Source organism: Peromyscus californicus, unplaced genomic scaffold (assembly GCF_007827085.1).
Source record: "Peromyscus californicus insignis strain IS unplaced genomic scaffold, ASM782708v3 Scaffold_7__1_contigs__length_154581171, whole genome shotgun sequence".
Classification (NCBI taxonomy): Eukaryota; Metazoa; Chordata; class Mammalia; order Rodentia; family Cricetidae; genus Peromyscus; species Peromyscus californicus.
The window spans coordinates 129986297-130010638 of record NW_026294595.1 but is presented as its reverse complement, the minus strand read 5'-3'; the positions used below and the strand labels follow the sequence as shown (position 1 = coordinate 130010638).

The 24342-nt window shown below is 55.2% G+C and overlaps 1 protein-coding gene across 1 annotated transcript; it reads right to left on the bottom strand.

Annotated features, from left to right (window-relative positions):
* Nucleotides 1-38: 38 nt before the first annotated feature.
* On the bottom strand, nucleotides 39-23217 carry Myh7b (myosin heavy chain 7B). The gene is made up of 40 exons (XM_052726696.1): nucleotides 23061-23217; nucleotides 21511-21617; nucleotides 21200-21343; nucleotides 20530-20686; nucleotides 20248-20275; nucleotides 19098-19194; nucleotides 16764-16787; nucleotides 16555-16647; nucleotides 16375-16438; nucleotides 15611-15709; nucleotides 14262-14365; nucleotides 13884-14022; nucleotides 13517-13635; nucleotides 13275-13424; nucleotides 12961-13131; nucleotides 11363-11542; nucleotides 11143-11275; nucleotides 10981-11057; nucleotides 10499-10586; nucleotides 10236-10353; nucleotides 8776-8899; nucleotides 8553-8689; nucleotides 7571-7826; nucleotides 6477-6719; nucleotides 5553-5729; nucleotides 5329-5474; nucleotides 4996-5086; nucleotides 4525-4914; nucleotides 3777-3903; nucleotides 3569-3687; nucleotides 3283-3479; nucleotides 2804-3153; nucleotides 2562-2686; nucleotides 2310-2425; nucleotides 1572-1968; nucleotides 1359-1484; nucleotides 1089-1259; nucleotides 900-1004; nucleotides 726-821; nucleotides 39-342 (listed from the first exon to the last, which is right to left on the bottom strand). Exons 1-40 carry the CDS (start codon nucleotides 23149-23151, stop codon nucleotides 175-177), a joined length of 5844 nt encoding a protein of 1947 aa, XP_052582656.1. The 5' UTR covers nucleotides 23152-23217; the 3' UTR covers nucleotides 39-174.
* Between the last annotated feature and the right edge of the window lie 1125 nt (nucleotides 23218-24342).

Here is a 24342-nt window from a genome sequence, read left to right as displayed (position 1 = left end):
GCTTGTGAAGACGTGGCGTTTATTCAGAGTTCCAGGGAGCAGGGGGTGGCCACAGACAGGCGACAGCAGACCGGCAGCCTCTTCAGACCAGGGTAACCTCTTCAGAGTCTGGGGTGTCACTCCTTGTGCTGAGAGATGAGAAAGAGACTGAGCTACACCCGTGTCTGCCCAGCTTCAGCACACCCAGCACAGAGGCCTCCTCACCTTGGGGCCCAGGGCATCCCTGGTCCTTGCCCGCAGCTTGTTAGCCTGGGTCTCGGCCATGTCTGCGCGCTCCTCAGCATCGTCCAGCTCGTGCTGGGCCTTGCGGTACTTAGCCAGGTTGGTGCTGGCCTGCTGCTCCTAGAGGCATAGGCAGGGCCTTGGTTCCCATTGGTAACAAATGGCTATCCTGCTCCCAGCCCAGAAAGCAGCTGGTTTCTCCCGGTCCTCCCTCCACTCTTCCATCACCAGCCTTCCCCGTACTCAGACCCAGAGTGGAGACTATCCTTTAAGAGGTGCCCGTGTGTCCTTGCCCATAGGCCATCCCCAGGCCTGGACAGAGGAAGGAAACAGTTCAGTCTCTTCTAAAGCGATAAGTGACCCATGCTTTAGCCATAGAAGTCCCTGAGTTGAGAGGACATGGCTGTCACCCTTTAGTGCAGCGGCTGCAAGACCTGCAGTTGAAAGTAGCTCACCACTGGCATCTGGAACAGTCCCAGATGCCTGGCCCCCAGTGTGCTCACCGCCTCCTCAAACTGACGCTTGTAGCTCTTGACCTTGCTCTGCAGCTTGTCCACCAGGTCCTGCATGCGAGCCAGGTTCTTCCTGTCCTCCTCCGTCTGGGCCAACAAAGGGATCTTAGGGTTCGCCTGGACTGGGTTAGCTCCAGGGCCACTGGGATGGACCCTATCACCCACCTGGTATGCAAGCTCCTTGACCCGGCGCTCATGTTTGCGCACCCCCTTGAGGGCCTCAGCATGCTTCTTCTGCTCCGCATCAAGCTCCGCCTCCAGCTCCCGCACCTGTGGAGCAGTCGGAGGTAGACTGTTAGCTGAGCCGGCCCAGCCTCAGCCGTACAGGGGAAGGACTGGGAGGGCTGCACACACCTTGGCCTCCAGCTTCTGCACTTGCTTCTTCCCGCCCCGGAGGGCGGCCTGCTCGGCCTCCTCAAGGCGTGCCTGCAGCTCCCGCACCGTCTGTTCGAGTGTCTTCCTCATTCGTTCCAGATGTGCGCTGGTGTCCTGCTCCTTTTTCAGCTCCTCAGCCATCATAGCTGCCTATGGCGAGTGGGGTGGGGGGATAGCATGGTGGGGAGGGGGCAAAGGCAGCCCTTTGGGCTCTGTACCCACTCATCCCCAACCCTGGCCCAGCCTCACGTCAGTGATGGCCTTTTTGGCCTTCTCCTCGGCTTCCCGCCTCTCCTGCGCCGCCTCCTCCACCTCCCCACTCAGCTGGGCCAAGTCCACCTCCAGCTTCTTTTTCTGGTTCAGGAGGCCTGTGTTCTAAGGAGAGCAGAGACTCGGCTAGTCAGCAGGGCTCTGCTCACCCCCCCCCCCCCATCCTGGAGGACATCTTCGGCCGGTCCCCACCTGTGAATGCAGGAGATTGAGGCGCTCTGTGGCCTCCAGCAGCTCCTGCTCAGCCAGCCGCCGGCTGCGCTCACCCTGTTCCAGGGCAGCCCGCAGCTCTTCCAGCTCAGCAGCCAGCAGTGCAGCCCTGCGCTCCAGGGCCTGGCCCTGTTCGCGGAGCTCAGCAGCTAGCCGCTGCTCCTCGTCCCGCCCCGCCTGTTCCTCCTTGAGCTGGGCCTGCAGCAGCCTGGTAGCCGCCTGTGCCTCCATGGCCTGGCGGGTGGCGTGGCCCAGCTGTAGCTCCAGGTCATTGAGGTCCCCCTCCATCTTCTTCTTGAGCCGCAGCGCTTCATTGCGGGCCCTAGTCTCTGCATCCAGGGAGGCCTGTAGGGACTCCACTGCTCGCTGGTGGTTGCGCCTGTGAGGGAGGCATAAAGGGCAGTCTTCGCATACAGGCATGGAGTAGGTCTGGCCTTCCCTGTGGCGTCATGCCCTAGGACCCATGGAGATGGGAACCCATTTGGGGAGCAAGTGAATTGTTTCCCTCTGTTTTAAAGCCCCTTGTGACTTGCCAAAAAAAAACAGTAAGTTCATTCACTAGAGGCCAGGGGGACAGGGACTGAACTCTGGCCCTGAGCGTCCTTTAGACTTGTGGAGGATCACCTCTGGAATGGAAGTACCCTACTCCTGTGGCAGGGACAGACTAGCAGTTCCTGCCAATGTGCCACCATAGGCACAGCAAGACTGCTTTCCAGAGACCTCAGGTTGGTGCATTCCTCATCCTTCTCCGCCAACTTCCGGTCCACTTCTGCCTTGACCTGGGACAACTCCAGCTGGATCCGCAGAGTCTTCGTCTCTTCCAGCTCCAGTGCCCCCTGGGGATGTGGGGATGTGGATCAGCACTGTTGGGTGAGGGGACTGGGCAGCTATCTGGGGACCAATGAGGCCAGGGAGCCGTGGACCAGAGTCCACCCCCACCCCCCACCCCACCCCCGTGCGGCCAGCCCTGACCTCAGCCTCCTCCAGTGCGGCTTGCAGCTCGCTCTTCTCCCCTTCCAGCGCCTTCTTGGCTTTCTCCAGTTCCTGGATGCTCTTCCCACTGAGGCTGACCTGGTCTGTGAGGTCACTGATCTCCTCTGCAGGGTGAACAGAGCACAGAGGAAGGACTCACTCTCACATCTGCCCTGCCCCAGGTTACTTTCCTCCCCCCAATCCCAAGGTGACCCTAAAGTGCTCTGGACCTCAGGTCCTACCCTGCAGATTCTTGTTCTCCCGCTTGAGTGTCTCCAGGGCCTCGAGCGCCTCCTCGTGGCTATGCCGCAGCCGAAAGAGCTCCGTGCCCAGACCTCGGGCCTCCCTCTGTGTGGCCTCAAGTTCCCGCTGCATCTCCTCCTCCTGCCGCCTCCGCTCCTCCAGTGCCCGCTCCAAGTGCCGCTGCTTCTTATCGAGGGCAGCAGCGGCTGAGGTGGCCCGCTCCAGCTCCAAGGTCACATCCTCTGACTCTGTCTGCAGCCGCAGCTTGGCCTTCTCCAGGGAGGAGCATTTGGCATTTGCAGCCTCTACACCTTCTTCTGCCTCCTGCAGCCGCAGGGCCAGCTTCTTCCTGGACCACGCACCAGGCAGGGTGGACTAGGGAGCTGGGGAAAGGACCCCAGAGTCCCCACCACCACATACAGACAGGCATACAGGCGTGACTCTCTCATTGGTCATGGTCTAGACACCAGCCACTCACTTGGCCTCCTCCAGCTCCTCGGTCCTCTGGATGGCATCTGCCTCATACTTGCTCCTCCACTGGGCCACCTCAGCATTGGCTTTGGACAGCAGCCGCTGCAGCTCAGCCTGAGCCTCCGACTCTTCCTCGTGCTGCTCTCGGAGGAGGTCGCAGTCGTGACGCAGAGCCTGCACTGCGTGAGCCAGTGCACCCTTGGCCTGCAGGGACACCGGCGGCCTCAGCATCCATCCAAGCGGGTGGCCTCAGGGCCCACCTGTCTGCCCCGCACTTGGCGGGGCCAACCCACCTTGCTCTCCTCCTCCAACTGCCTCCGCAGTTCCTCCAGACTCTGGGCTGCCGAGGTCTTCCCTCGGCTCAGCTGGCTGATCATAGATTCTTTCTCTTCGAGCAGGCGGCCCAGCTCCCCTGCAGGTGAAGGGGCCGGCGGGCCAGTCAGTCGGTTGAGCGGACCACCTAAACCCTGCCTGGCCTAGCCCAGCGAACCCGGGCCTCACCATTCTCTGTCTGTAACCGGCCCCGCTGGGTGCTGGCGTCAGCCAGCTGCCGCTGCAGCTCCTCCACCTTGATCTTGGCCTCGCTTAGCTGGTCCTCGTAGGTCCTGCACAGCTTTTCCGCACTGGCCTGGAACGTGGAGTCAGAGGTCAAGTTTGTGCATCCAAGGGCAGGATCCAGGGGCTGCCAGTCGGAGATGGGGGCCTGAGATTGGGACCTGGAACACTAGGTGTGAGACTAGGGATCAAAAGGAGATTGAGTTCCGGGTTTCCGGGTCAGAGTTCCTAATGTGGGCACACACTGCGAGCCTCAGAACCCACACCAAGGTCAGCGAGTCAGGAATTAGGAACTAGATCTGGAATCTGCTGGGAACAGGTGTTAGGATTAGGTTGATGGGGTGTGTGTGTAGGGGGGGTCTGAGTTGGGTGCTGGGGTTCAGGACAAGAACAGTGTAAAGGCAGATGTTAAGTCTGAATTCAGGAGTAAAGAGCTGGGGTCATACTTTTACTGGGTGGGAGGACCAAGGTTTGGATGTGAATGGGAACAATCTGGAGCCAGGGAATGAAGTTGAGCAGTCAGGGTTAGAGGTCAGGACTGGTAGGGAGCTGGGGCTTAGATGCCAGGTTAAACAAGCACTCAGGGGTCAGGAGGTCAATGCTGCTGTGGAGTATTGGCATCAAGTGGCCAGCGGACAAAGAGCTGGGTGAGCTGCGGAGTCAAAAGTGCTTTAGAGGCAGGAAGGAGGCAGACCTTGCCGCGGGCCAGAGTCTCCACGCTGGCCCCCAGATCGTCCACCTCCATGCGCAGCTCACTCTTCTCCTTTTCCAGTTTCTGCCGGATCCGCTGCAGGCTGTCCACCTGCTCGCTCAGCTCTGCCGCCCCGTCTGCCTGCTTCCGGCGCAGGGCAGCCACGGTGGCCTCGTGTCTCAGAACTGCCTCCTCCAGCTCCCGCCGCAGGCGGCCCAGCTCGGCCTCACGCTTGCGGCAGCCCTCGCGCTGCCCAGCGGAGGCTCCACCAGCCTCCTCTAGCCTCTCACTGAGCTCCTCCAGCTCCCGGGCTGCCTCTGCTCGCTGCTTTTCCACGCGGGCCCGGGCTGCTCGTTCAGCCTCCAGCTCCTCCTCCAGCTCCTCTGCCCGCGCCTGGGTAGAGGGGAGCAGCTTCATGAGCCTCTGACCGGGGCCTGGTCTACCCAGGGCATTCCCCACTGCCACCGTGCACACCTGTAGCTCCTTGATCTTCTTCTGCAGCTGGACCCCCAGGAGCTGCTCGTCTTCCACCCGCAGGTTCAGCTGACTCAGCTCTGAATCCTTCCTGGGAGTACACGGGGGGATGAGCCAGCCCTGGCCCTAACTGCTACCTACCCCCTTGTCTGCCTCCCTCCCTGAAGCCCTAAGGAGCCTCAGTCGTCCACATCTGCTGTCCTCAGCCCTGGTCCAGAGAGGGCAGGACATGACACCTGCCCTGGTATTCTCCCCCACAGCAACAGAGCTGCGGGAATTCAGCGGGGAAGGAGAGCCCATCAGGCTCGGAGACCCTGCCCACCCCACACCTACTTCTTCAACTTCTCCTCCAGCTGGTGCTTGTCCTGGGTGGTGTCTGTCACCGTCTCCTGCGTCAGCTTCAGGTCCCCTTCGAGTTTGCGCTTGGCACGTTCGGTGTCCATGCGTAGCTTCTTCTCTTGCTCCAGGGAGCACTCCAGCTGTGAGGCAGTGGGGCTCAGCCTGGAGCAGGCCGTCCCTGTGCCACCCTGACAGTCCCCCAGGGTCCTCCAACTCACATCCTCTACTTGCTGCTCCAGCCGGATCTTGGCCTTGGCCAGCGCACTCACACGGTCTTCCTCGGCCTGCAGGTCACCCAGAGCCTGCTGGTGAGCCTCCTGCAGGGCCTTCTTCTCCTTGGTCAGTCGGACCACGGATTCATCCAGCGCTGCCATCTCCTCTGTCAGGTTCTTCACCTGTGCCGAGGCCCCCCGAGTCACTGTGGGTCCGTTCCTCCCCGCTGGCGGCTCTGAGCAGCCGTCCCTTCCAGCTGCGGGATGCAGGCAGGCCACTGCACCGAGCCTCGCCATTCCTGCCCCAGGGGTTCACCCCTTCCAGCTGCGGGATGCAGGCAGGCCACTGCACCGAGCCTCGCCATTCCTGCCCCAGGGTTTCATATCTCCTCAAGCTATGTAGAGGATTCATGTAAAGGCTCATAGCCAAGCACGGTGCCTGGCCCTGAGTAAGAGACTTGTGGGTGGCAGCCATTTACAATATCAACAGGTATTCAGTGAGTTGTGTTCTGGTCTTGGCTTTATCTTCAGCCCCTGTGAGAACCCAAACAGCCTTACTTTCCTCTCCCCTCTGACAGAGTCAATACATGTTGGCAACCATGGGCACCATGAGGTCTCTGTGACAGAGGGATTTGCAGTTCAGAGGAGTTGCCCCCTCCAGCAAGCTTGCAGTCCATGACAGACGATAATTGCTAGCATTTACTAAGCACCTACTGTGTGCAAGACCCAGCAACGGCCAGTTACACACCAAATCCTCAGGCACCCTAATGAGATAAAGTGCTGGTACCCCGACTTGACAGATGAGAACACTGAGGCTCACCGGAGGCAGTCACCTGCCTCAGGCCACACAGCAGGGGGCCAACAGAGCCAGAAGGGGACCTTGCAGCTGCCTAACCCTAAACTGGCCCCCAGCTCAGGCCCACCCCACACCTTATTCTCAGTGGCTTGTTTCTCCTTCTCAGCCTTGGACAGTGTCAACTCCAGGTCATCAATGTCCTTCTTGAGCTCCGTGCACTCATCCTCCAGCTTGCGCCTGCGGGCGGCCAGGTCAGCATTCACTTCCTCCTCATCTTCCAGGCGCTCATTCAGCTCCTTCACCTTCGCCTCGAGCTGCACCTTGGACTTGATCAGCAAGTGGCAGCGCTCCTCTGCATCCGCTAGGTTGTCCTGCTCCTGAGGGGCGGGGTGGGGGAGCCAGATTAAAGAGGAGCCCAACCCTGAGAAACAAAGGCCATTCATCCTCACAAAAGCAGCTCCAATGAGGCAAATGTTGGCAATTCAATTGGATAGATGAGTTGAAGCACCCACACTCTGCTGGGCTCTGGAGACTATTGTAGGGGCCTCACCAGGACCTTGGACACAGGGACAGAAATGGTGCTGTTAAGGATTAACATTAGCCATAATGCAGGCATCCCATGAGGCCTAAGTGCTCTCGGAGAGAAGCCCCACAGTGCATTTGCTTGTTCGGAGCTGCCACCCTCTGAGGGCAGTGTGGATGGGTGCAGGCCAGGCCCTGCCCACCATGGAGCAGCACCAAAGGCCATCCCAGGAGGAGACAGTGTTCTTTCACGTTTCCACACTGCCTATTGCATAACCTCCCTACTAGAAGGGGAGTTTTATAACCATCATGGCTGTGTCTTCCCTGGAACCATCTCCAGCATCAGCCTGGGGCTGGGATCCAAGCGACGTCAAAAACTGTGCTGGGGAGTTTCCAGACTTTGACCTCTGCCCTCTAGGTAGGACCCTGTTACCTGCCTCAGGGAGCCCTGTGTCCCTGAACCAGAGAAGGGAGCAGGGGTCTATTTCAGGGGGATTGGGGATGGTGGAGCTGGGGCTCTCCTGCAGCTTTAGCTTTAGGACATGTGGATGGTCAAGGCCTACAGGCCTCATCTCCTGGTACTTCCAGGGTAGGAAGACAGCACAGGTCAGAGTACCTAGAACCCTCCAGGGCTGCCCCGCCCACATCTGGTTAGAGTTTTCATCGGAACCACCTGGACTGTCTTGCCCTTCCTTGTCTCACTCACTGCCTGCAGCTGCAGGGCCAGGTCGTTCTTCTCCTGAGTGACACTGACGTGAGTCTCCTCCAGTTCCTGACGCTTGGCCTCAGCAGCAGCCAGTGCCCCGCGCAGCCCCCGCAGCTCGGCCCGCAGCGCCGCCAGCTCCTCCTCTGCCTGTGCCGAGCGCAGCAGTGGCTTCATCTTGAAGAAGAGCTTCATCCAGGACCAGTTCTTGACGGCATTGAAGGCCCGGATGTTCCACTGGATGGTAAACAGGGCATCCCTGGGGGGGCACAGATCCTGTGAAGCTCTACCCCTTCAAGGTGCCCTGGCCTCTCTCTGTAGTCTTCCCAGCAGTCCTCTGGGGGAGTCTGGGGAGCAGCCACAGATCCACCTCCAAGGCAAGGTCCATAACCTCCACATATCCAATAGGTGGCCTCTGCAGGTGTCTGGAGACAGCTAAGCTACCAGGCCCTGTGGTCAGACTGTTCGACTCCTCGGTTGAGAGGTACCCACCCGAGAGGGCTGCCTCTACCTTAACCAAGCAAGCGATAAATAAGACATGCAGTTCAAATCTGGGAAGCACTAAATGCTGTTACCCTCCGGGCCACACTCTGGCTGCGCTCTCACCCCAACTTCTAAAACTATATTATTTTTAGTGTGTGTGTGTGTGTGTGTGTGTGTGTGTGTGTGTGTGTGTGTGTGTGTACTTGTGTACCACAGCACACACATGGAGGTCAGTTCTCTCTTTCCACCATGTGGATCCTGGGGATTGAACTTAGCAGGCATGGCAGCAGGTGCCTTTACCTACTGAGCATCTCTCTGGCTCTCACTCCAATTTTAAGGTGTAAAAACAGGTGTGACGCAGAACCTCACCCCAACCAGCCATGGGGGACAACCTAGGCAGGGTGGCAGGGTGGGAGAGCCTTGTAGCCATGGGGACAGTGGTCACACCTACACCCCCCCGTCCCTTCCCACCCTTCCTTCCCATCCCTCATCCCATGGCTACCTTCCTCCTAGCATGCGCTGGTACTCCAGGCGCATGAGGCGGCCCCGACTCCGGGCCTGCAGCAGCGTCAACACCTTAGCCAGGCGCTGGTCCCGGAGCTCTTCCAAGATGCCTAGAAGCCCAGCCTTGAAGAACACCTAAGGGCAGGGTGCAGCCGAGTGGGACCCCTGCCCAATGTGAGCGGGTGCACCCAGGTTCAGCCCTAACTCCAGTGCTCCCTAACCTTGGTGTGGCCAAACTGATACTGAGTGTGGTCGATGTCCAGGGAGCCCAGCAGCTTCTCTGTGGCCTTCCTGCTGTCCACAAAGGTGTCATCTGGAATGGCACTGGGGTTCAGGATGCGGTACCTAGGAGATCAGGGAGAAGCTGACATGGACGGGACAGAGCACAGGCCATGAATGGGAAGCCAAGGAGCTGTAGCAAGAGAACTGTGACTGCCTGACCGCTCAGAGACGGCAGGGGGGAGTGTTGCCGTACTGGGGGATACGGCACATTCTGTACAAACCTCAGCGCAGGGGCCAGGTGTGTGGCACACATCCAAGATCCCAGCACTTGGGAGGCAGAGGTGGGAAGATCCTTGAGGCCAGCCTGGTTACCTGGCCTGACCCTGTCTCAAAAATGGGCTTGATGACTTAAAGTGCATTTTAGTGCGTTTGTAAATGGATGTGGTTTTTATAAAGGGCATGTGCAATTTTTATAGCTCCTTAAAGGCAAAAACAAAACAAAACATAGACGTGGTATGCTAGACCATATCACAAATTTAAAAAAAATTTGAGAGAATTCTATTCAAAAGGAGGAAGGATTCCTAGCATGTCCACTTACATGGACATATACACCCATGTGTACAGGTGGGCTGTGGCCATGCTGTGAAGGACAAGTCCCAGAGACAGCCCAGGCCCCTTCACTAGAGGAAACTCACTAAATAAGGTGTGTGGGTCATTGGGCTACTGTATGTTTTCCAGACAATAAAAAAACAAACAAACGTGGTGTACTGGGTGTGATGACACACGCCTGTGCTCTCAGCATTCAGGATGCTGAGGCAGAAGGATTGAGAATTGTTATTTAATTGTCTGTGTATGAGTGCTTTGCCTACTTGTAGGTACTCATGGAGACCAGAGGAGGGTGCCAGAGCCCCTGGAGCTGGAGTCACACACAGCTGGTTGTATGGTTTTAAGTCGCCATGTGGGTGCTAGAAACTGAACCCAGGTCCTCTGTGAGAGCAGCAGGTGCTCTTAACCATTGAGCCATCTCTCCAGTCCAGGTTTAGTTTTAAACTTGTGTGCACAGGCACACATACACATGCCTATGGAGGCCACATGACAGCCCCGGAGCTGTCCTCATGAGTGTAGGCTACCTCCTTTGAGACAGGGTCTCTGTGTCGCTCAGTAAATCTGCTATCCAGTAGCTCAGACCTAAAACCCGGAAGTCACCGTAGGCTTATCCTTTCTTACTCTGTATCCAAGTAATTGGCAAAGCCTGCAGCCTCCACCTCCGACGTATACCACAAGTTTATTTACTTCTCTCCTTAACCGCCTCCTGGGATGGAGCCTCCTCCTCAGGGACTAGAACCTCTCTTTGTCCTTCGGGCTGTAACTTGTCCCTCCCACTCCCCCAGGCTCCACCTCATCTAAGAGCAGGAGAAGGGAGCTGACAGAGGCAGGCGCTGAAGCAGCCAGCACCCACCGCTGCCTGAAGTCTGCATACAGCAGCCTGTTGGGAAATCCTTGGCGACAGATCCGGATCCCCTCCAGGACCCCATTGCAGCGTAGCTGGTGTAGCACCAAGAAGGAATCCATGACCCCTGAAGTGTGTTGGGAATGAAAGGAAGAGGTTAGAAAACCTAAGGACAGGCCTTTAGGTCCCTACCCAGGCCTCTGAGACTGTGCAGACCCTGCAAGGTGAGATCGTCTCCAGTTCCCCCATCCTGGCCAGCCCAGGGACACCACCTGGAGTCTTGTTCTCGTTGGGGACGATGCAACGGACGAAGTGGGGCTGTGTGGCCCGTAGGTTGGTCATTAGCTTGTTGAGGTTCTCCTGGGAGTGGGGAGAGCAGGGAGAAGGCACAGGAGGGGCAGAGAACCAGAATTGGATGCTGCAGTGGATAGGGACCAGTGGGGACTGAGCAGAGGGGCCCAAATGCACCTACGCCTGTTCTTTATCTCTCGCTCCTTATGACACCCCATCCGCCACCAAAATCTCCATCCCCCTCCCAGGGCCGACTCCCATGGCTTCCCCTCCCCCCAGCCCTGCCCAGGCAGCATGGGGGCAGGCAGCAGCACAGACTTGCTGTGATGTTCACGTAGAGAGGAGCTAAACATCACTGCAAGTCTTAACAGCTGCCCACCCAAGACACAGGGATGCGGCAGGAAGCGGAGGGCGCTGCAGGCTCAGAGGGTCAGGGCTGCTGGGGGCCCTGTCTACACCTCACCTTGTGAAGCTGGGACACCGTCTGAAATGATGCTGCCTTCTTACGCTTCTCTTTCACCCCAGACTTGGGGGGCTCAGCTAGTAAAGATACGAGAACCGATCATGCCAGGGAATGCCACTCTGTGGACCCACGGGAATGACCAGAGTGTCCCTCGGTACTCACTGGAGCAAGAGCCTGTGTAGTTCTCATAGAGGGTGGCCAAGAGTCTGTTCTGTGACTTCTGGAAGATGGGGACCACTGTCTCATTGAGGGGGTCCTTGTTCTTCTCCAGCCAGCCCACGATGCTATAAGGGACCTACAGAGACAAGTGTTGACCCAAGGTCGTGATCCCAAGATGGAAGGGAGGACAGTTGTTGAGTGTATAGTTCCAGTGGGCACCTACCACGCCTGCATAGTGGACCACCTCGAAGTGAGCCTGATACTTGCGTTTCTTGTCTGGGCGAGGCTGCTGGAAGTTAGGTGACTTCCCAGAGTGATTGTCGTAGAGCTTGGCCCTGAAGCTTGCATCTGAAGCCTTGGGGAACATGCACTCCTCCTCCAGGATGGACAGAATGCCCAGAGGCTGAGGACAAGGAGCAAGATTGAAGGGCCAGACCATGCTGGCTGGGCTCTTAGACTCTCGTTCTCCAGACTAGCTCCCTCTAGGAGCTGTTTCAGATCCATAATCCAGCCATCTGTAGGAGGGCCAGGGACGAGCCCCATCCCCAGGAGCCCACCTTCTAGGAGAGAAGGGTTTGTGGCTTGACTTTCAGTCCCCTTCTTTGCCTATGTGTGCAGACCAGACTGGCATCTCTGTGTTCTGTTAACTAACATCCATGGCTCACTTGTACACACTAGGTTTTGGTTGTGGTTTGTTTTTTGTTTTGTTTTGTTTTGTTTTTTGGTTTTTTGAGACAGGGTTTCTCTGTGTAGCTTTGCGCCTTTCCTGGGACTCACTTGGTAGCCCAGGCTGGCCTCGAACTCACAGAGATCTGCCTGCCTCTGCCTCCCGAGTGCTGGGATTAAAGGCGTGCGCCACCACCGCCCGGCTCGTGGTTTGGTTTTTAAGGCCAACTAACTCTGCATTTTGGTTCCTACACTCAATAGAAATAGGGATCTTGCATTTTACTAAACCTATGTTTTTAAAAATAAGCATTTGTTTATTTGTGTGTGTATGTGTGTGCCTGCATGAGTTTATGTGCCCACGGAGGCCAGAGGGAATTGGATCCCTTGGGACTCGAGTTACAGGCAGCTATGAGTTGCCTTATGTGGTTGGCGGGAATTGACAAGATCTTCTGCAAGAGAAGCACGTGCTCTTTGTTTGTTTGCTTTTCGAGACTGAGTTTCTCTGTGTAGCTTTGGAGCCTGTCCTGGAACTCCCTCTGTAGACCAGGCTGGCCTCGAACTCACAGAGATCCACCTGCCTCTGCCTCTCGAGTGCTGGGATCAAAGGCGTGTGCCACCACCACCACCACCACCAGGTGAAGCAAGGGCTCTTAACCACTGAGCCATCTCTCCAGCCCCACACCTTCATTTCTTAACCAAATGGGAAAATTATTTCACTTCAATACTTATTTAATCGGAGGAAAAAAAAGAAAAATAAATAAAAAGACCAACCATTAAATGCCCAATAGCCAGAAACTCTTTGAGTCACCTTCTGCATGGCCTATCTGGTTTCTTCACAGCATTCAAAATGCATGTTCAGAGGAAAAACATACTATACACTGGGACCATGTCCATAAAGAACATAATACGTGCTGAGCTGGCAAGATGGTTCAGGTATGTTCTGCACACACCCCACAACAATGGAGTTTTACCATCCCTACTCACTTATGACACTATTCACCTCTACCCCCATGTTCCTATTTACACCTATGTGCACAGCCACGCAACCCTATTCACACTCATGCACACATACACACACTCCGAGCACAACCACACGCTGATACACAGCTGATATGCACACACGCACTCGGGCAGGGTCCCCACCCGAGCTCTGACCTTCTCGATGAGGTCGATGCAAGGCTGCAGGTCCAGGCCGAAGTCGATGAAGACCCAGTCGATGCCCTCCCGCTTGTACTCCTCCTGCTCCAGCACGAACATGTGCTGGTTGAAGAACTGCTGTAGCTTCTCGTTGGTGAAGTTGATGCACAGCTGCTCGAAGCTGTTGAACTACCAGGGGTGGTGCCACAGTCAGCAGGCTCCTTGTGAATGGGCACGGGGGCCCGTGGGGAAGCAGGGATGCGGTCCCCCATACCCACCCACCCATCAGCCTCTGCTTCAGAGCAATGCCTGTGGCTGAGAGCTGGTCTCACCTCAAAGATCTCAAAGCCAGCGATGTCCAGGACCCCAATGAAGAACTGTCGGGGCAGCTTTGTGTCCAGGGTCTGATTGATCCGAGACACCAGCCACCGGAACAGCCGGTCGTAGGTAGCCTTGGCCAGGGCCCCCACAGCAAATACCACCTGTGGATGCAGGAAGGCAGGATTGGGACCTGGCAAGAAAGGGATCCTGCCTCAGCTGTCTCTGGGTGAGCCTTAGTCTGTAGGCATCTCACCTGCTCCACACTCTGGCCCTTGGTCACATACTCATTCCCCACACGAACCCGGGGGTGCAGAAGGCCTTTGAGGAGGTCTCCACTGCTGACCCCCATCAGGTAGGCAGCCTTGTCAGCGCCTGGCAGGGAACATGGCTTAGACAAGGGAAGTCAACAATATGGGCACTTTGGGGTGGGGTCTGTTGTCACAGCGTGGGGTTAGAAGGGGAAGATTGGGAGGAATCAGGGCCTGCATATTGCCACCCTCAGGAGGGTCTAGAGTTCAGACAGGAACAGAGAACACTGAGGTCAAAGGTTATGAACAAGGATTGATGGTCATGTACAGGACAAGGTGTCGGGGTAAAGGCCAGGGATTAGAGGTCCTCACTCTCCGTGCCGTCTGCCTCAGCCTGTTCCTCTCTCTGCTTCTGTTTGAACTTCATGTTGCCAAAGTGCAGGAGGGCACCCACAATCTTGTAGCAGGCACACTTCTCATCCACACTGAAGCCCAGGATATCCATTGCGTGCTGAGGTGGGACAAAGAAATCGGTTTCCGAGAAGTGAGTCCTTGAGAGTCTAGCCAAGCACCGCCACACCAGTCATATTTCCTGGTATCTACCCTGCGCATAGGTTCACACACACACACACATACACACACACACACATACACACACACACACACACACACACACACACACACACACACACACACCATGGGAACCCAGCTTGGCACCACCTCCCACTCCCCACCCTCCACCGAGCATACATCAGTGGCAATCAGTTCCTCTCCATCATCCATGTTGTCTACGGTGGTGACCCCCTGGCTGCAGAAGTGGTAGTCATAGGGGTTCATAGACAGAAGCAGCATGTCTGTGGACAAGATGCCCCAAAGGTGAGTCAGGCGGAGTAGTCACAAGCTGCCTTCCCTCTCCATCCCATCTGGAGACCCTGGGGAGCCTGTCAGCAAGTCTAGATTCTCTCCCAGGACTTCTCTGGAACCTGAGCTTCTGATCCTTAGTATCCATGCATGTGACTTTTGGATTCTTTTATCATTTATTTTTATTTACTTAGTCTTATGAGATAGGTTCTATGTAGCCCAAGCTGTCCATAAACTTAAGATCCTCCCATCTCAGCCTCTGAGTACAGGAATTACAGGCATGACTGCCTGGCTGCTTCTTTTTCATAGGGTTTTTTTTTTTCTTGTGTGTGTGTGTGTGTGTGTGTGTGTGTGTGTGTGTGTTTAGTGGGGGTGCAGGGAAGACTGGGGATGGAATGCAGGACTCTGTATCTCCTGGACAAGTACTTTCTACCACTGAGTTATACTCAGCTCTTTCAAATTTTTATTTTATTTATTTACATATTTATTTTGTTTTGTTGAGAAAGGTCTCTCTACATATCTTTGGCTGGACTAGAACTTACTCTATAGACGAGGCTAGCTTCAAACTCAAAGAGATCCATCTACCTCTGCTTCCTGAGTGCTGGGATTAAAGTTGGGCGTCACCAAGCCCAGCCCCTTCCTTTTCGTTTTTTAAAGTTCATGTGTGTGTCCGGGCGTGTGTTCTTTACGGTTCTCTGGAGAGTGAACCTCAGTCCGTAAATCTCACTCATCCTTTGACCCCTGTTCACAGCCAGCCCTCTAGCCCAGATCCTGAGGTGGGTACCGGAACAAAGGGAGGACCAGGTTTTGCCTTCAAAGGGTTGGAAAAGCCAAAGTGGATATAGATTACCACTGGATTCCCTTGGTACTGGGTGGGGGCTCTCGTGTCAGGATGGCAGGAGCAGCTGCTGCCATCTTGGCAGTACAATGGTGTTAAGAAGCCTGTTTCCTACCGCAGGAACACCCACACCCTTATCTACAGCCCCCCGCCACACACACTACCACCACCAACGTCACCCCTCAGTAACAACTACCACCAAAGTTACTTTTACAAGGAGGGCTCAGTGGTAATAAGAAGCAGCAGGAAGAATCGGGGAGGGGTACAGACAGGCTGTGAGCCTCCAGGAGAGTGGAGATATCCCACACCTCTGCAGAGAGGATGAACAGCCATCCCAGGGCCTGGCCGGATGGGGGCCAGGCAGTCTCTTTGGGTTTTGATTCCCCATCCTGGCCCTCACCCTGCAGCTCTGGCTTCTTCCCCGAGAGGATCTGGTAGTAGACATGGTAACCACGCTCACCGGGCAGCTGGAAGATCACTCGAGACTTTTCCAAGAGATCTGCAGAAAAGGAGAGTGCCGGCCTGCTAGCTCCTTACCTCCCCAGACAAAGACACCAGGGCCGTACAGGGGTGGGAGGCAGCAGCCACAGGGGCACGGGATGTGTGGAGGTGCCTGTGTCTGTGCCCGGGTCAGCACACACAGTATGTGTCACCGTATGGGACTCGGGTCTGCCTCTGTGGGAGTTTCTGGTGTCTTCTTCCACCACTTACAACCTTATATATTGAGGCAGAAGTCTCTCAATTGAACCCAGAGCTCATCAATGAAGCCCTTACTATCCAGCTTCTCTAAGTCTCCCTCCTCTGCCTCCCAAGGGCTGGGATTACAAGTGGCTACCACACCCACTCAGCATGTACATGGGTGCTGGGGACCTGAACTCTGGTCCTTGTACTTGCACAGTAAGTACTTTACTCGTGAGGCTTCTCCCTAACTCCCTAGAGAAGGTTTTGAAGCAGGGACGGGATACGATCAGCTTTGGACCATAGCCTGACTAGCAGACAGAGCAGAAAAGGAGGGACCAGGAGGCCAATAGGATGGACGAGAAGGACTCAAGTGGGAACTGGCTTGGGATGGAGAGCAATGGCCAGAGCAGACGGAAGCCAAAGGATTTGTTCAGTTCAGCCTCTGTCCCTCCTCCCGCACCTGCCCCACGCTCCCAGACTCACAGCTGTCAATGTCTGCAGAGGCCAGCTTCCCAGAGGGACCGAAGTGGATGCGGATGAACTTGCCCTACAGCAGAAGGACCACGCCACCCTCAGTCCTGTTGTTTCCCACCACCAGGGCCCCCTTGGCTACCGCGACCCTTCTCCACCCCAGCCACACAATGCCCCACTGTGCCCACTCACAAAGCGGGAAGAGTTGTCATTCCGCAGGGTCTTGGCATTGCCAAAAGCCTCCATGGCAGGGTTGGCCTCGATGATTTGATCCTCAAGGGTGCCCTGGTGGCAGAAGAAGGAGCGGTCAGGGCCACCCATAGAATCTCTGGTTGAAAGGAGAGATGGGCATCCCCAGGACCCCGTAAATGTTGTCTGCCCCACAGCTGGCCTATACTTACCCCAGTCTTTGTTGCCAGAAATTGCTGGAAGGAGAAGGAAGATGTCAGAGGATGTGAGGTCTCTCCGGAAGGGGTGGGGCATCGGGACAGCAGTCAGTAGGATAGTGTTGTTAGTCACCCAAATATTTAGTAATGGTAAACATCATGTTCTACCCTCCCCTACTCTGTACACCTAGCTTTCCTGGGGCGGATAACTGAGAAGTGCTAGGCGGGGAAGCACGCTTAGTCTTGAGGGCTTGAGACAGGGTGGCACTTGGGTCTCCTGTGCACTAAGGTCCAACTTGTCTCTCGATTCTCAGGAATTTCTTCATTGTCCATATCCACACAAGGGCCTGACTAGAGTCTTCTCTCCCTTAGAGGCCTGTCAAAGCCCCTCCTCCTCTGAGAAGACGTCCCTGATCTCTGAGATAGCAGAGACTTCTCCCAACTCCAAACCTTCCTACCCTGACCTCCCTGGCAGCCCCTTTACATGTGTTCTGTGCTTCGTTTTTGTGTGTGTGTGTGTGTGTGTGTGTGTGTGTGTGTGTGTGTGTGTGTGTGTGTCTGTGTGTCTGTGTGTCTTTAGTGCTGTGTGCAGACTAACAGTCAAAGGGGCCCTGCCAGCTGCAAATGATTAGCTCTGTCAGAGCAAGGAGCTGATTTGCTCAAGGCCGCACAGTAAGTCTATGTCCTGGGGGTCACCTCAAGCATCCTGCCTCCTGTGATGCCCTTCTGTGTCTCACCCAGAGGGACACAGAACCCAGAGGCCACACTCCCTTGTCCCCTCCTCACTTCATTCTTCCTCCATTTTCATGTCCCCTCCCCACTTCTACCCTAATGCCAAGAGCCTAAGAAGAAAGAGAGGAACGGGTTCTGGGATGACATGTCACCAGGGACTCTGTGGTCACTCATTCACGTATTGACCTCCAGGGAGCCCACGACTTAAAAGTGCCCTGGACACATTGCTGGGCAGAGGCAGGAAAGACACCTGCCCTCCCTGTCCAGCTCACACCCGCTGCTTTTGTTCAGGACTTTCTGGCTAGTTTAACCACATCTGAGCCCAAGGGGAGGGGTTAGTACAGGCTTTAAGTCACCAATTCCCGTGCGTGGCTTCTGTCCTCTCTCTGAGCTGCCCCTCTGCCCTGACTCCAGGATCAGAGCCCCTCCCTATGCAGGTACTCCCCTGCCCCAGCCCTTCCAGCTGTGTTCCTGTCAGCTTTAGCCCTGTCATCTTTTCCTGTTACGGGGGTCACCCCACTTTTCTGCAGTATCCTCAAAGGTCTTTTGGGGTTTGGAAAAACATGGCAGGAAAGGAAGGGGAGAAAGAATATCAAAAAGTCAACAAAAACAACAATGGCTGCAACCAAAAACCAAACCAAAAACCAAACCAAAATCCAAAAACCAAGACAATCAAATGAGGAAAAGGGGAAGGGGGGACAACAAAAAAAAATAAAACAAAAAAAAAAGAAAGAAAGAAAGAAAGAAAATACAGCAAGAAGAAAAAAATAAGAAGAAAAAGAAAGCCGCCCCAGAATAAAGCAAGGCTCAACAGGACCGGGAGTGGGGGTTGCTCAGAGAAAACCTGGGCCCAGAAAGAGAAGACAGCGCACATCCGTGTTGGCACGTGGGGGGTCTGTGGAAGCCACAGAGCTCTCAACAGCTGGCCTGTGGGCCAGAGATAGGATAGTTCACTTAAAAACAACAAAAGCCCCATGTCTCCACCGTTTTAAGAAACTTCGAGCCAGGCAGTGGTGGGGCATGCCTTTAGTCCCAGCACTTGGGAGGCAGAGGCAGGTGGATTACTGTGAGTTTGAGGCCAGCCAGGACTGCTACACAGAGAAACTCTGTCATGAAAAACCAAAAAAAAAAAAAAGAAAGAAAGAAATTTCAAAACATCTTAAAACCACAGGCTGTGCTACTGTCGAGAGCTCCAGAGCCCACAGCTCCGGGTAGTCAGCATCTGTGGATAAGCCCGCTCCTCTCCTCGGCAGCAGCTAACAGTGTCTTCGATAGGCATATGGTCCAAGAAAACAGGCCCTTCCAGGTAAAAGCAGCCCACTTGGTAAACTCTTCAAAACCGTGAAGGTCACATGGAAAAGTCACACCCACACAAAACATCTGGGAGCAGTGATGTGGCTCCCATCTGTGTAGCCGAGGCCTGGCTCAGGCCTAACACAGTAAAGGAGGTGGCCACAGGTTTTCTGGTCAAGCCTTGCTCAAGCCAGAGTCTCTCACCGAGGTAGGAGGCTCAGGCAGGGCTGGGGGTTCTGGGAGGTTGCAATTTTAAAAAGAAAGAAAAGAAAAGAAAACCAGCGAGAAGCAGTGGGGATTGGTGCCCAAGTGGGCAAGTCTTACTGCCTTCTTGCCCGGCCCGTCTCCCAGGGCAGCGACGATGGCAAAGTACTGAATGACCCGCTTGGTGTTAACCGTCTTACCGGCCCCCGACTCTCCGCTTGGACAACACAAACATGAGTCACCAGTGCCCATTGTTCTAATCCCCCCAGATCCCAAACCCCAGCCCTCCTCTCCCATCTCTGTTCCCAACTCAGTATCCCCAGATTCCAACTCCCGGGTACAGACCACTCTGTGAGATGGTGGACCACTGCCTCCTGAGCACTAACTTAACTCCTGGTGCCACTCCAGGTACCCCGCCTCCATCAGCAGACCCCACAGAGCAGACCACGATCATTTTATGGATATGGAAAGGAACCTCAGAAATTCTGCGCCTGCCTCTGCCCTGCGCATGGTTCACATCCAAACACACTGCTGTTCTTTTGTGAGGCAGGTTAGAGTGTTCTGTTCTTACTGGTGAGGTTCAGGGGCCCAAAGGCACACAGCAAGAAATGGAAATGTGAGTGCCCGAATCCAGCTCTGTCTGGTTTCAGAGTGAGGTAACTAGCAGACTAAAGGTTTTGTGTGTGTGTGTGTGTGTGTGTGTGTGTGTGTGTGTGTGTGTGTGTGTTTGCATGTATTGGCCTGACGGGATAGGAACCCGATTCATCAGAAACGGACCACGTTCCCGTGAAGTCGAAGGAAGGATGAGGGCTGAGGTAGAGAAGAGGAGATGCTGGGAAGAGTGGGGAAGAGGAACTAGATCGCAGCACCACCAGTGAAGGCAGGTGGGAGATTCCGGCTCTGGGGAGAGACAGCAGGGGCTTGGGGCCACTCCCCTGTTTGAATACCTGCTTTCTATCCCCCCACCCATAAATGGAGAGGGGAGGACATTGGCTCCAGGAGGTAAAGGCCTGCCCTAAGAACTTGGAATCTAACCCTGAGAAAATAGCTTTGATTCACCACACCGCCGCCACCACCACCAGCAGCATCACCAGCAGCATCACCAGCACCAGCACCACCTCCTCCTCCTCCTCCTCCTCCTCCTCCTCCTCCTCCTCTTCCTCCTCCTCCTCCCCTTCCTCCTCCTCCCCTTCCTCCTCTTCCCCCTCCTCCTTCACCACCACCACCAAATGGCTAGTACTTGCCACTCCGTGCCCAGAGCCCCACTCACGTGATCAGCATAGACTGGTTCTCTCGGTCTAGAGGAAAGGGGGGAGAGTATGGGTGTCAGCCAGGGTGAGGGACTAACCGTAGGTGGATCTCTTGGGTCATCTACGGCACAGAGACAGTTGCCGCCACCCAAAGTCCCAGTGGGAAAGACCAAGTAGGACTTCCAGACTCAAGGGCGGAATAGCTAGGGTAGTGCCAAAGGAGGGCAGTGCCAAGGGAAGGGAAGGGAGTCCTAACCAGAGGCCACCCTGGAGCTGAGGGGTGGAGAGGGAGCGGCTCTTACTGCGGAGCATGTCGTTGTAGGCATTATCTGCCACCGCATATATATGGGGCGGGGCCTCTGAGCGCCGCTTGCCCTTGTAGGCAGCCACCACAGAGGCTGTGTAGACCGGGAGCCACTTGTACGGGTTAATGGTGACACAGAAGAGACCGGAGTATGTCTGAGGAGAAGGAGTTCACAGACGGAGTTTTAGAGGGAGGGAAGGGAGATGTCCAAGTTTCCATTCCCCGGCCTCATCATAACCCCTGCTATATTCAAGAAGCCTCCTGATACGCCATGCACAGCCCTTCCTCCTGTTCCAGCTCGAGCCCCATGTAATGACTGACCCCACTGTCCTTTGCTGAACCTTCAGTGGTGACAAGCAGGCAGCTACATCTCAGGCCCCACCCACAGCCTTGGCCCTGACTCCAAGACCCTAGACATCACCAAGTCATTGCTCTAGGCTGGCCCCTCGTCCACCCAGGGTTGTGCCTCTAGCCCTCCCCTCTGCCACTTACACAGTTCTGCTCCTTCAGCCCCAGAGCCCCCTTCCAGCCCTGTTCTAGTCCAGTTCGCCAGACCCCATTCCTTCTGAGCCCTGGTTCTTCCCTTAGCCCCGCCCCACTAGTAGCCCCACCCCATGAGTGGCCCCCATCCCCCTCAGGGGCCCCGCCCACAGCTGCCCAGGCCTCACGTAGATCATCCAGCGGGCGTATCTCTGGCGCAGGTTGTGCAGCACCGCAGCCTCGTTGAGGTGCGTCATCATGGCCATGTCCTCCAGCAAATCGAAGCGGGGTGGGTTCATGGGTTGCATCTCCGTTTCGCGCACTGTCAGCACCTTCCAAGGAGATGTGTAATGAGGGCTAGAGATGCGCCAACTGACCTTACTCTCTCCTACCCACATACTGCCAAGCCCCACCCTGCTTCATTCACTCTGCTGATCCAGACAGTCAGGAGATGCACCCTGGGTCAGGCGGGCTAATCTCAAGGGAGAGGGTGCTCAACCTTCTGGTCTTTGGTCTCCACGGTGACTTTGCCTCCAGCAGCTTCAGTCTTGACCTCGGCCTCAACATAGGCATCCTGTTCATCAGGCACCCAGACCCGTTTCTTGCCTAGGTTGCAGAAAGATCGGACTTTGAGAGGGGCTCCAAGTGTCCAGTGAGGTTCCTACACCGTGGACATAAGCAATGCCCGCCCCCCATTCCCCACCCTGAGCCCTTCTGCCAGGGCATAGGCGTTCCAGTGAGGACTCATCCAAACCCAGGGCAGAGCTGGGAAGGTCCCTAGAGATCACACAGGAGCTGATCGGGGTAAAGGTCTACACTGCACACCTGGGCTCAGCTCCCTGCCACCTGGGAAGCCTTCGTTCTCTCTCTCGGGGCCTGTTTCCTCAACCGCAAAGGCCACGCGGCCTGCTGAAGTCCCAGGTGGAGGAGGCCTTCAGTATCGGGCTCCTAACTTTCAGGAGCCTGTACCTTCCCTGTCTCACTGAACACTTGGGGCTGTCCTGTGTCCTGTACTCTGTCCTGACTGGTCAGCTCACCCCAGAGCTTCTGAGAGCTCAGATTTTTTATGATGGTAAAAATGTGGACTCATGCAGACAGCAAGTTCTGTTCCCTGACCTCCCAGTTGCTAGCCATGTGCCTTGGTCAGAACTATTCATACAACAAGACTCCAACCCAGGCTCCTGCATTTTGTTTTGTTCTTTAACGCATTAAAAAAAATTTTTAATGCCCTAAGGAAATCCTCAACTCTGCATGCTAAAATTTTAAACAAAGGAAAACAATTAAAATGACAATAGAAGAATGTCAAATCAAGCATGAGACACCTCTCCTTTCCTTTGAGGCAGGTTCTCACTATGTAGCTCTGGCTGGCCTCCAAATCACCAAGATCTGCCTACCTCTGCCTTCTGAGTGCTGATAGTAGAGATGTGTGCCATCACCACGCCCAGCTAAGCGCTATCCCTTTTGAACATAGGGCTATGTACAGCTCCAGATGTTCCATAACACTGAGTCTGGCTCTACTTTGGTTCCCACCTGCCCAGATTATTGAGAGGATACACAGGAAGTCATCAGCTCTGGGCCTGGCACACAGTGAGCCCTAGACACATACTGCCTATGTTATTATTGTACTATGAGCCAATCCAGTCATAAATAGTAGTCTTTATTCCTGTCCCTAATAAACAGAGGCTTTGGCTCCATGGAAAACACTAAAAATAAGCTCAGCACAGGTTTTGTGGACATGGAGGCCACCTGCACACATCAGTCTCATCTCAGAGGCCCAGGTCCAGCCTGAGTCTTCATGGAGACTTCAAGAGCAAGGTGACATTATCCCATTTTACAGAGGGACAAACCAAGCCTTGCCTGTAGCCACACAATCTTATTCACGTGGTCCCTGTGATTTTTAGCCTCTGGCACCCAGAACCTGAGAGAAAGTCCCAGGTACCAGGCCCTAGTGCCTCTGTAGTATCAAGGAGAATGGTAGCCCTCCCTCTTCACTCCTAGTCTGAGTCCATGGGCTTCTCCATGGCTGGGCCCCTCTCTGCGCTCACTTACCATCCCATGGGACAGTGTGCACCTTCATCAATTCCTGGTAGCCCTGGCGGAGATAGCAGGCGGATTCTCCAAGTTCGCTCACATCCATCATGGTGGTGAGAGGCGGAGGAGGTGGCCTGAAAATCTGGGTGGTGATTCAAGGTGGTCCCAGGCAGCAGGCACTGGAAGATGGCAATGGCAGGAAACTCGGGGACTGGGTTGCACACTGGGGTATGACCCTCTAACCCACAAGGACTGACAGTGGGTCTCCCTGCCTGTAAACACACAACTCCAAACATAAGAGCATCCTCTGCTACAGGTACTGAGGACCTGGGCCCACCAATGGACTCTCTCCTACCTTCCCTCCAGCTCCAAACCCAGCCTTGATCACCCACCCAAGCCCTGATCACCCACCCCAGCCCTGATCACCCACCCCAGCCCTGACCACCCACCCCAGCCCTGATCACCCACCTTGGCACCACAGTGAGGGCAGGGAGCTGTGCTACCCCTTTTATTGATGCTGTCAAGGTCAGCAAAGGAGAGCTATGTCAGCAATCTCCACGTGTCACAGCCCCCCCCAGCCTGGCCACAGGACACAAAAGGCAAAGTCCCTTTTATCTCCTGTAGCTCAGCCCCTGGGCTATTTTTACCTCCCATTGTCAGGGGATCACAAAGGCGGAGAGAGACAGTGCACTCAGTCAGGGAAGCTGGGATTCAGAGAGTGACAGGGACAGGGGCAAGGCAGTAAGGCACTCAGGAGTGGAAACTGAGTCACAGGGAGTCTCATACATGCAGAAAAAAAGACCTGTACTTCCAGAAACAGAGAGCAAAGAGACCAGGGAAGGGACCATAGAATGCTCATGGAAACCACCTATTTCTCTTTCTGTACTAGTAAGAATGAAGTCTGGAGAAAGCAAGCCCTAACCACGTCTCAAAGGTCAGCAGTGTAGGAGTCAGCACTGAAAAGATGCACATCCCTCTGCAGCACCTGGACCTTCCTCCTTCTCCTCAGCCTCCATCTTGGTCCCTCAGTCTCCAGAGGGAAATCCAACATGAAGAAAAGTACCTGCAGCTCCTGGTACTCAATGTTAGGTCTCAAAGAAACTCGGGACAAATGGCTGAGATAAGGCACCTCAGTTAGGCATTGGTCCTGAGTTTGAGACCTAACACTCAGGAGGCTGGAAGAGGCCAAGCTCAAAGCCAGTCTAGGTAATTTAGCAAGACTCCATCTCAAAATAAAAAAAAATAATAAGGTAGAGAGGGGGACAACTCAGTCCATCTGATACAACTCTAGAATATGTCA